The 11,991-nt window shown below is 49.5% G+C and overlaps 1 protein-coding gene across 1 annotated transcript; it reads right to left on the bottom strand.

Moving 5' to 3' along the window:
- Nucleotides 1-3,537: 3,537 nt before the first annotated feature.
- On the bottom strand, nucleotides 3,538-10,930 carry LOC115205611 (daf-12-interacting protein 1). The gene is made up of 2 exons (XM_029771776.1): nucleotides 7,045-10,930; nucleotides 3,538-6,972 (listed from the first exon to the last, which is right to left on the bottom strand). Exons 1-2 carry the CDS (start codon nucleotides 10,785-10,787, stop codon nucleotides 4,491-4,493), a joined length of 6,225 nt encoding a protein of 2,074 aa, XP_029627636.1. The 5' UTR covers nucleotides 10,788-10,930; the 3' UTR covers nucleotides 3,538-4,490.
- Nucleotides 10,931-11,991: the final 1,061 nt, after the last annotated feature.

The following is an 11,991-nucleotide window of genomic DNA, read 5'->3' on the forward strand; positions in this document are numbered from 1 at the left end:
GCCCTGGATGTTCAACACTACCGCCACAGTCAGTCACCCAGGCAGTGTGTTAGTGAGGTGTGTCTAGTGGTTTTTTAAGCCTGTGTGTGTGTGTGTGTGTGTGTGTGTGTGTGTGTGTGTGTGTGTGTGTGTGTGTGTGTGTGTGTGTGTGTGTGTGTTCAAGGCATGTGGTGTGTGTGTGTCTTGCAGCCTTTCTGATCTTACCCACTTCCGAACTTAGTACGGTAAACTTTCACCCAGTCTGTCCGTCTAACAGAGTCTTAGAGCTGTGCATTGTTTTCTCAAAATAGCCTACACACATCTGCAATGCATAATATGCTTACAGACACCTACAATGCTATGTGTGTCTGGGTCCCTATATCATCCATGTGAGAGGGAGTGCACTTTAACTATCCACTCCAACCAGTAGCTATGACTACAAGAAACATATTTGATCATGAAACAACTCCATCCGGAGAAGCAAAGTGAAATCATCATCTTTTAATCACCAGAATATCTGAGTCTGATACATTCCATTTACGTCCTAGTCAGACCAGAAGGTATTTCACCAGACCAGACCAACACACATCTAGAGAAGGTCTTTCACCAGACCAACACACATCTAGAGAAGGTATTTCACCAGACCAACACACATCTAGAGAAGGTATTTCACCAGACCAGACCAACACACATCTAGAGAAAGTCTTTCACCAGACCAGACCAACACACATCTAGAGAAGGTCTTTCACCAGACCAGACCAACACACATCTAGAGAAGGTATTTCACCAGACCAGAACAACACACATCTAGAGAAGGTATTTCACCAGACCAGACCAACACACATCTTGAGAAGGTATTTCACCAGACCAGACCAACACACATCTAGAGAAGGTATTTCACCAGACCAGACCAACACACATCTAGAGAAGGTATTTCACCAGACCAGACCAACACACATCTAGAGAAGGTCTTTCACCAGACCAGACCAACACACATCTAGAGAAGGTATTTCACCAGACCAGACCAACACACATCTAGAGAAGGTCTTTCACCAGACCAGACCAACACACATCTAGAGAAGGTATTTCACCAGACCAGACCAACACACATCTAGAGAAGGTCTTTCACCAGACCAGACCAACACACATCTAGAGAAGGTCTTTCACCAGACCAGACCAACACACATCTAGAGAAGGTCTTTCACCAGACCAGACCAACACACATCTAGAGAAGGTCTTTCACCAGACCAGACCAACACACATCTAGAGAAGGTATTTCACCAGACCAGACCAACACACATCTAGAGAAGGTATTTCACCAGACCAGACCAACACACATCTAGAGAAGGTATTTCACCAGACCAGACCAACACACATCTAGAGAAGGTCTTTCACCAGACCAGACCAACACACATCTAGAGAAGGTATTTCACCAGACCAGAACAACACACATCTGGAGAAGGTATTTCACCAGACCAGACCAACACACATCTAGAGAAGGTATTTCACCAGACCAGAACAACACACATCTGGAGAAGGTCTTTCAACAGAACAGATCAACACACATCTGGAGAAGGCCTTTCAACAGAACAGATCAACACACATCTGGAGAAGGTCTTTCACCTGGTGTGTTCACCACTAATGCATCACAAGTGTGTGTGTGTGTGTGTCTTAGTCTCTGTGTGTCTCTGCCAGGTGTTAACACACACCACACACACACACACACACACACACACACACACACACACACACACACACACACACACACACACACACACACACACACAGAGACACACACATAGAAACACACACACCACACACACACCACACCACACACACACACGCAGGCACACACGCACACACACACACACACACAGACACGCACACACGCACACACCATGACACACCCTACTGTACAACTCTCTCATTAGTTAAGCAGTCTACCGCAAAATAGCTCACAGCAACCAGGTCCCTAATGGTTTGAATTAGGATCTGGTTATAGTTCTAGGAGCCTTTAACATGTGGTTGGAGCTGGAACAGAGAGGCAACTACAAGCCACTCTGGACAAGAGCATCTGCTCAATGACTAACATGTAATACAAATGCAACTGTTGGCTATAATATGTCTGTAACAGCAGTTTTACTATGTGTCATTACTACGCTGAGTCAACTGAAGAAGAAAAAAACCTCAAAACATGATCATTGAGATAATGTTTACTGCACGAGTACGACTGTGTTTTGTCACAAAAGGCTGACACCAAGGGAGAATCTCAATAGCATTTCTTCACATCCTCTCTCCTCGCCCCCGTCACAAAACCCTTTGGATGAGAAAGTCAGTCCCCTCTGACCTTGTCCTCCAATGGGTTTTGAGAAGGAGGCGAAGAGAGAGTACGTGAGGAGTCAAGGAAATGCAGTTTAGATTCTCCCCAATGCAGACTACTTCACAAGCTGTGATGTTCCACTGCTGCAGTGTATGATGCCCCCAAGTGGGGAAATAGGGAAGCTCAGAATAAATACCTACCAGTGTAATAATATTCTTTCTATTCTGGGAGAACCTAGAGAGCAGGTACTTAAAGCTGATGATTTAGGCTTGGATTCAATTGGATCATGGAAGATCCGCCCCACCGTGCGATTAAAATGTAAAGGCTTCTGCGGAGACTGCATTCACATAAAAGCTGCATATGTCGGCTCAATCGGAAATGACCTTTACTTTTCAATTGCGCTGTTACGCAGATCTTCTGCGGTCCGGATTGAATCTATTCCTTAGAAACGTTAGCATAAAGATCTGAGCAAAATGTTATCCTTTACACTTTAAGATACGGATATAAGACAACTGCGAATTAATGATGAGTGATGTAGTGTGTGTGTGTAATGTTATTGGGTTAACAGAATCAAGATTAAAGTGTAGTTGACATGGCATTGCTATCCAGGGAAAAGGGTAACACAGGAGCCTGCTATTCAGGGCTGATGCAACATTCCCAGAGGAGAATGAAAACAGCTACAGCATGATGTCATCTCTGTACTGTAGTGTTCTGTCATCCTCTTAACCTCTCCCATGGCTGCACTTCCTCTCCTCACCACTAGATGGCAGTCAAAGCCCAGAGAGATGGACAGCATGGCAGGGTTGACGTGTGTGTGTGTGTGTGTGTGTGTGTGTTTGTTGATGAGTACTTTTGAGTGGGTGGAGTATTAAAAAAAGTCCCTGTTGAAGCTTATTGGTGCAGTAAGGCCAGGAGTTTCTCTTGGTCAAGTCACATGGTCATTAGGGACCAGACTTCGGCGCGTTCCTCTGTGCAGGCATTGCTGATGCATGCCAGATCTTCCAACGCCTGGATATGTATTTTACATCATTACATTATAGCAATCTGGTGGCCGACGGCACAATCATGACGTGACACGCAACCATTGGTTGATCCATGCAATGTGCAGGGGAGATCAACCCTTCTCTTGGTCAGGCCACATGGTCTGGAAAAACTCCATCTGTCAGGTGTTGGATTGAATCCCAGCCTACAGTATATGTAGGCTACCTATTCAGAAATGTTAAGGCAGAACAGACCAGGGCATTCTACAGTAGTTTTATTACATTCAATATTTTACACATTTTTATTGGTGTCATTGCATCTTCTCTGTGAACAAAACCTACTCATTCAGAAATAAACAGAGAAAAACATGACATACATGAGATCTTCCCAAGATAGCAGTTTGAAGTTTGTGGGAGATATTGGTTTTAATACAAAGTGAATTTATTTCAAATATTAGATGTATGTCTGTGCATGAAACATGTATCTAAATGTAATGTGATCAGTTGAAACATGTATCTAAATGTAATGTGATCAGTTGAAACATGTATCTAAATGTAATGTGATCAGTTGAAACATGTATCTAAATGTAATGTGATCAGTTGAAACATGTATCTAAATGTAATGTGATCAGTTGAAACATGTATCTAAATGTAATGTGATCAGTTGAAACATCTATCTAAATGTAATGTGATCAGTTGAAACATGTATCTAAATGTAATGTGATCAGTTGAAACATGTATCTAAATGTAATGTGATCAGTTGAAACATCTATCTAAATGTAATGTAAATGCGAACAGTAAGTGTTTGTTTAGATTTAATGAGCAATCTATGAGAATGGATAAGGCACACCTTTTGGCTGTTAGGTAAACGGTAGAAAATTGTCACTTTTTGTTTTTGTCGAAGAAAAATAAAATAAGAAATCCCAGAAAGATCATCAAGGACCTTCAACATGATCATGTTTTTTCTCTTACCAAATCAATGCATAAAAAGCAAACATAATCAGGCAATCAGACGAATAAAAAGCAGTGAAGAACATAAACAACAAAACAATAAAACAACAAACAACCACAACTAAAGAATCATTCTCTCAAGTCCAGTTGCCAGGGAAACAAAGCTAACAATAAGGCCTGAGTCTAACATTAGACCTCCTCATATACACCCTGACCTGGCTGTATTCTGAGATCCTACAGGCACCAGCAAGACGACTATTTCAGGCCCTCTTCCCCCCCGTGTTGGGCAGACTGGAGGGTTGTTTGTGGTAGCAGTCCGGGGGGCTAGTGTTCATGCCTGTAGGGACGTAGTACATGCTCTCCAGATAGCTCTGGTCCAGAGGTGCATGATTCTGGGGCTCCGGCTTGGAACCCTGGCTCCCGGGGCTCCCGTAGCTGACCTGAGCCCCATTCTGGTGCATCGTCCCTGGGGCTGGAGCCTCTGGGTGGCGGGGTGGCTGGGGCTGGGGGTGAGGTGCAGGTGGGCCATAGGGGAGGTACTGGGGGGCGGGGGCGTACATGTTGGGGTTGTGGATGGAGGAAAAGGGGGCCGCAGAGGCGGGGGAGTAGGGTGCGGCCGAGGTAGGGTAGAGGCCTGAGTGAGACATGGTACTCTGGGGGATGAGCACCTCCACGTACTGGCCCGTCTCTGGATCAAACAGCATCTTCCTCAGTGGCTGCACAGGCACCTCAATGTAGAAGTACTTCCCTGTGTCAGGATCCATGAGGACCCTGCGAGGGGTTTGCCCGTACCCCAGACCACCAGTACTCTCTGGGTAGTCAGACCCAGACAGACTCCCATACTCAGACCCATACGATGGCCCCAGGCTCTGTGGGCTGCACAGGTACTGAGGGTCCATAGGGGGCAGATTAGGAGAGTGGCTGTGGTCACTGTAGGGGCCCCCAGAGACAGGTGGCTGGCCGTGAGGGGAGTGGTGGAGCGGGGGGGCCCGACGGGGGTCCATGTGTTGGGGGTGCTGGAGAGGGCGGTCGGCCGGGCAGGGCTGGAGCATGGAGGGCTGGGGTTGGTGGAGGGACTGGTACATGCCTGGGGGGGGCTGGGTGGGGCTGGGGAGGGTGGATGATTTGGGAGAGCTGGGCTGGTAGCTGATTGAACTCAGAGGCTGGGGATCTGCTCTGCACTGGTGTGGGCGGAGAGGGGGTTGACCCCCCATGGAGTAAGGCAGCGCCTGGCCGGGGGAGTGGGAGGGGAAGGGAGGGGTGTGGGGAGAGTGGTGGTGGTGAGGGGGTGTGAGGCCATGGGATGGGCAACCAGAGGTGCAGGAGCAGGGAGGGGGACGGGAGGAGGCAGAGGAGAAGGAAGAGGAGGGGTGGTAGCGGTTCAGCTTCCTCTGTGGCAGGTCAGGTAGGTGTAGGGGGCTGAACCTCTCCCTCTCGTCGTAGCTAGGGGGGTCGTCTGATGCGTAGAAATGGAGGTCATCTACCCTCTGCGGGTGGTCGCCGGACAAGGATCTGTGTACGGGCTGCTGTGTGTGTATGTGGTGTGTGTATATTGGGACCTGTGTGTTTGTGGATACCGTGGCAGGTTGGTTTGTATTGTTGAAAGTAACTGACATTGTTTGCTCCTGAGGGCACACTGTTGTTGTTTTGAGATTGTGCGGGTGGCTGGTTATATCCACAACAGCTGACTGGTTTGAGTGTTTGGCAGGGGCATGGGTAGGGACTTGGGCAGGGGCATGGGTAGGGACTTGGGCAGGGACTGGGGCAGCGGGGGCGTGGGTAGGAGCTGGAGCTGGGGCTGAGACTGTGAGGGTTGTGGGTCTCTGTGTGTAGCTGGGGGCCTGTCCTTGTCCTTGGGTTGAGGCCCCTGGTTGCTTCGGCCTTTCATTTGATGTCTCTGTGTCTACTGTTGTTGATGCTGGTTTGTGAGAGAAACTAGCGATGATTGTTGTCTTGGTAGGTGGAGGCCTGTAGCTGGACACTGCAGAAACGGATAACTTTTTATTATAGTTAGGTGCTGGGGTTGAATCATTCGATAGATGTCTTTGGATTGTTGTAGCTGAAGTAGATGGTTTCTCATTGGGCACAGCTCTCTCCTCTTCTGTGTGCTGGTTGAAGCTTGATGTTGCCTCCGCTGGTTTCTGCTGTGTTTCACTGGACAGTGAATTTGCATCTGTTTGTCTGAACTTTGGTTTCGGTGCCACTGGTGGACCGTTGGCTATTGAGTGAACCTCTATAGTTTGTGGTCTGGTGCTTGACGTGATGGTCTTCTCTTGTTTATCTTGTTTATGTATTTCTTTAGACAACGACCTCACCTCGATCACTTGTGGTCGGTATCTTCTCATCAGTGCTGGTGAGCCTGGTAGCGAACCTGGTAACTTAGGTGAGTAGGTTGATTTCTTCACTGTCTCCTTTTCAGCAGTGTCTTCTTGTGTTTTCTTCTGTGGGGGTGGTGGTGATGATGCCGTGCGTTGCTCTATGTCTCTGACTGTGGCTCTGACACTAACCCTCTCCTGATTAAAAGTGGTCCTAACTCTGTCATCCATTTGAGCGGAGACTCTTCGAAGCCTGGGAGAACTTGGGACCGAATGGGTAGGAGAGGAAGAGACTGATGCATTGACGGAAGATGACGAAAAGGATGAGGCTGAGGTTGATGCATTCACAGAAGACGAGGAGAAGGATGACGCACCTTGCACAGTGCTTGAGGATGATACGGATGAGGCTGCTTGCACAGTGCTTGAGGATGATACGGATGGGGCTGCTTGCACAGTGCTTGAGGATGATACGGATGGGGCTGCTTGCACAGTGCTTGAGGATGATACGGATGGGGCTGCTTGCACAGTGCTTGATGAAGATACGGATGAGGCTGCTTGCACAGTGCTTGAGGATGATACGGATGAGGCTGCTTGCACAGTGCTTGAGGATGATGCGGATGAGGCTGCTTGCACAGAGGATGTAGACGAGGACGAGTAGGTTCTCTGTCTGTGTGAGTCACTCGTACCCCCATCTGAGGGTCCACGGGTCTGAAGAGGGATCTCTATTCGGTTGATATGTTTCCTTGGGACCCCTCCACCCCCACCTTCACCTCCACTCCTTGTTATCTCCTCTGACACAGCCTCAGAGACCACAGACCCAATATCTGCCTGGTAGCCCTTCTCCTTGACCAGTATGGACACAGAGTGGCTGGGGGTAGGGGTGGGGGTCTTGGTGGGGACAGAAGAATGTGGAGTGCCTAGAACTGGAGCTGGGGATGAGGTTGGGGCTGGAGGAGAAGCTGGAGCTGGTGAAGCTTTGCGACCAGGTGAGGAGACCAGTTTTGGAGCTGGGGCTGGGGATGAGGCAGGCGCTGGGGAGGCTGGGACTGGGACCAGGGCTGGAGAGGCTGGAGTAGGGCAGGAGGGAGCAGGAGACGTCGCGGCTGGGGGGGCTGGAGCTAAGGCTGAGAATGACTTGGGCTTATTGGATCCATCCTGTAGCACCAAAGAAGCACTAGACACTTCTTTGTCTTTAATGGGGAGTTTAGGGCTGCTGCCCAGCATAGGTGGCTTTGTATCTCTTCTCACCACTTCAGGTTTGTCACTAGACTCTGATACACTTCGGTGTCTCCTGGTTACTCTCGGTGACTCTGTTTCACTGGGTTTCACCTTGGTGTTGCCTGTTTCTGTTTTGACAGTGTCATTGTGTTGGTTTAACTCTGTCTCTGTCACAGCTACTTCCTCTGTTGTGCAACTCTTAGCTGTTACATCAGAAGGGTCCTTGGGTACTTTGGTTGTATCTGTGGACACCTGCTGTAAAGAATCAACCTTAGGTTTGCCTCTAGACATTTCTCTGTCTGTTTGGTTGAACGTTCTTGTTTTGTTTTTGTTTTCTCTCCAGCTGACAGCTTTGTATTCTATCTGCATTGGCTGAGGACGAGGAATCGGCTTTTCCTCTTTCCTGTCTTCATATCTCTCCTCACTCCTTTCCTCCCTCCTTTCCTCTTTTCTATCCTCCCCCCTTTCCTCTCCCTGTTCCTCTCTCCTCTCCTCTCTCCTCTCCTCCACGCTCTCCTCCCTCCTCTCCTCCTTCTCTGGTGCTGGCATGGCCTTGAATGACAGGTTGTATGTGTTTTTCACCAGCCTTCTAACATCTCTCACTTTGTGCAGGGGAGCTTTGGCTTTACCCTTCCTATTGGCATCCACATTCTCAGTCTGTTCATTCATCTTGTTCAAGGTCTTCACTCCCTTCTCTTCTTCTATGGTTTCTCTATTAGAAGTCTCCACTCTCCTGTCTTCTTCTCTTGTTTCTCTATGTGAAGTCCCTATTCTCCTGTCTTCTTCTCTGGATTCTCTATGTGAAGTCTCCACTCTCCTGTCTTCTTCTCTGGTTTCTCTATGTGAAGTCTCCACTCTCCTGTCTTCTTCTCTGGTTTCTCTATGTGAAGTCTCCACTCTCCTGTCTTCTTCTCTTGTTTCTCTATGTGAAGCCCCTATTCTCCTGTCTTCTTCTCTGGATTCTCTATGTGAAGTCTCCACTCTCCTGTCTTCTTCTCTGGTTTCTCTATGTGAAGTCTCCACTCTCCTGTCTTCTTCTCTTGTTTCTCTCTGACAGGTCCTCCCAGGGGAGGCAGTCTCGTGTTTAACCTCAAGTTTAGTTTCCAGCTCGGGCGACAGTGAGACGTTTAGAGAAGAGGTTTTCTTTTTCTCTGTAACAGGGCTGGGTTTTAGAGTGATCTCTGGTGTTTTGGATGTGTAGGTGCTCTTGATTCTCGGATGTTTATGGTCTTCAGAGTCAGAGTGGTAGTCCAGCTTTTTTATGTTTGTCATTCCTGCCTGCGTGCTGTTGGCTCGAGTGGCAGCAAGAATGCCGGTGTTCCGGGCAGCTGCATCTGCTGAGTCACCTCCCTGTTTGTCATCCTTCTCATCCCTCCGTTTACTGACATCCCTCTCATGCCTACATTTACTGTCATGCGTCTGCTTTACTCCCATCCTGGCATTCTTCTCTGTGTGTTTTGTACTCTCAAACGGGAACACCAGTTCAGACCTCATCTCTGGTTTGACCGGGTCAGTTCTCCAAGAGTTTGGGTTTCTGACAGGAGATTCAATTCTGTCATTGTTTCTCTGAGGACAACTAGTAGTAGGGGGCTCAGACCTCATCCAAGGGCTAACATGGTTAGGGCTTCTGTTGCAGTGAGATTCAATTCTATTGTTTCCCTGAGGAGAGGTAACTGGAGCAAAACGTGCACCAGGACTCATCTCAGGGGATGTGCAGGTTGGTTCAGGTCTCTTGTTGCTTCGCAGTGGAGAAGTCGAGTTAATATTAATAGTACGGTTTGTTGGTCTAATACTGGGTTTCACCCCGAAACTTCTCTGTTGTCTGTTTACGTCAGTGTTTGGGCTCGTCTCTCTTCTCACAGCCAGGTCCTCAGAGGAAAGACTGTCTTCTGAATTTATGCTGGAACTCAGATTCTGTGTCTCTGGTTTAGGGGACTCTTTAATGGTTGACACTTCACTCTCAGGAGGAGGAGGGGTTTTGTTCTCGGAGGCGCTGAGGTCACCTCCTCCTTCCTGGTCGGTTTGTTTACCAACATTCTGCATCTTCTTGGAGAGGATGCTCTTGATCAGGCAAGTGGCCATCTTGGTTTTGGTACATGTCTCGTCAAGGGACAAAGACTTCTGGCGCTTGCCCTTCCTTTCGGTCTGCTCAGTGGCAGGTTTAGGGCTGGGTCCCGGGCGGTAGCCTTCCTGCAAAGCAGCAGGTGTGCTGTGTTGTCTCTGCAACGTCTCTCTGTTGTGTCTCTGTAGAGAAGGACTGTCCTTTGTAACCACAGGAGCCACAGGAACCATTACAGGACTAGGAACCATGATGGGACTACCATCCCTGTTCTCACCCAGCTTCAGCTCGGCCGTATTCCTTCTTTTCAGCTGGATCTGTCTCTTGGGCACTCCTCTCCTCACCTTGGGTTCCTCTCTCTCCACAGCCACGTCTACACACTCGAAGCTGCCCATCTCATATTTTTTGGATGGGTCCAGGCCATCCAGGGGTGGATAATAAGCCCCAGAGGAGGGCTGCAGCTGCTGTCGTGGAACTGGGAAGTCTTCATTGTCCAGCCGTGGAGCAGACCCCCTGAGGTCGGCATAGGCCAGCCAGGCTGCATTAGCCCCCGCTGGGCTGTCCTGGGTGGAGGGCTGGGAGGCTCCGGTGGAGGAGCAGTGGCTGGAGTTGTACATGTCCAGGTAGTCCACCTGAGGGGATCCAGAGGACAGGCTGCGGAAGGCCACGTCACTGAACCACTTCACCTCGTTGTCCTCCTCATCCAGCTCACTGCCCATGCTGGAGCTGGGGCCGTCGGCTGAGATGCGTCCAGGAAAGGAGCTCCCGAGCTGAGGTATCGCAGGCTTGTGCTTGGGCTCTTGCTGCAACTTCTTGATAGGTCCAGGTCCACCTCCTCTGGCTGTCTCTGGCTGGGAGCTGTGTGCAACTCTGTGCAGTATACCGTGTTGTTGCTGTTGTAGCTGTTGTATCTGTTGTAGTCTGGTGGTGAGCAGGCTCTCTGAATAGGAGCGCGCTGCTGACATTCCTTGTCGACTCTCTCTGCTTGTGGGAGCTGTTTCACGGCTTGCAGGCCCTTTTCTATTCCTGGCACTGAATGACAGGTCAACCTGTTCCCCCTTGTAACTGGCCTCCTCCTGCCTCCTCTCCCCCTTTCCGGGCACCTGCTCCTCCCCCTGCCTCTCACTCTCCCTTTCTCTCTCCCTCTCCGCTTGCCACTCCCTCTCCCACCCCATTGCCCTCTCCCTTTCTTCCTCTCTCTGTCTCTCCCTTTCCTTTCTCTCCCTCGCCCTTTCCTCTCTCTCCCTCTCCCTCTCCTCCTCCCTCTGCCTCGCCCTCTCTCTTTCCCTCTCATCCTCCTCCCTCTCCCTCTCCTCCAACTCCCTGTTCCTTTCTCTTTCCCTCTGCCTTTCTCTATCCCTCTCTTGCATCTCCCACAACATCTCCCTCTCCTCCTCCTCCTCCTCCTCCCCCCTCTCCAGCATTTCCAGGCGTGTTTGGCTGTTGTAGGCCCTGTTGTTGTTGTCACCAGAGGAAAGAGTGGGGCTTCTCCTGGATGTCACAGCTTCTATAACAGACTCCATTACATTCTCAGACTCCATTATGGCCTCATTGGCCTGGGTCTCAGAGGGACTGGTACTCCTGTTTCCCCAGTGGCCGTGTGGCCTCGCTGGGGCTGGGGGTATGATGTGTACTGGAGTGAACCTGGTGAGGGGAGGAGAAGGGGTGTCTTCCTTACTCATACGATGAGCCATGTCTTCTTCAGTTAGCCTATCTATGGTTTTATTCCTAGGGTTGGGTGAGGTTTCTCTACAAGTGTGCTCAGGTGTAGGAGACTTGTGTGAGTGGTTGCTGCTGTCACTAAGGTCAGGGGTTAGAGATGAGGCTGTATGTTTAGGCTCCAGATCATCCAGTCTTTGGACAGGCGAGTTACCTGTAACCCCGTGGTCAGGTGAAAGGGAGGGGCTCCTTCCTCTTGAAAAGGAAGTGGGATCAGGTGAGATGTGTCTGACTTCAGGTGTGAAGTTTATGATTTCAGATGTGAAGTTTATGATCTCAGGTGTGTGGGCAGAGAAGTTGTAGGGGACTGGAACTTCTCCTAGTACAGGTGAAGAGGTGATCTCTCTACTCTCTTCAGTAGGTGATGCTTCCCTGGAGTCGTGAGAAAGGTGATTACCCAAGGGGTTTGAGGTGCCGTTAGTGATGAGTCGCTCTGATAGGCTACCAACA

The sequence above is a fragment of the Salmo trutta genome, chromosome 13 (genome assembly GCF_901001165.1).
Source record: "Salmo trutta chromosome 13, fSalTru1.1, whole genome shotgun sequence".
Lineage (NCBI taxonomy): Eukaryota > Metazoa > Chordata > Actinopteri > Salmoniformes > Salmonidae > Salmo > Salmo trutta.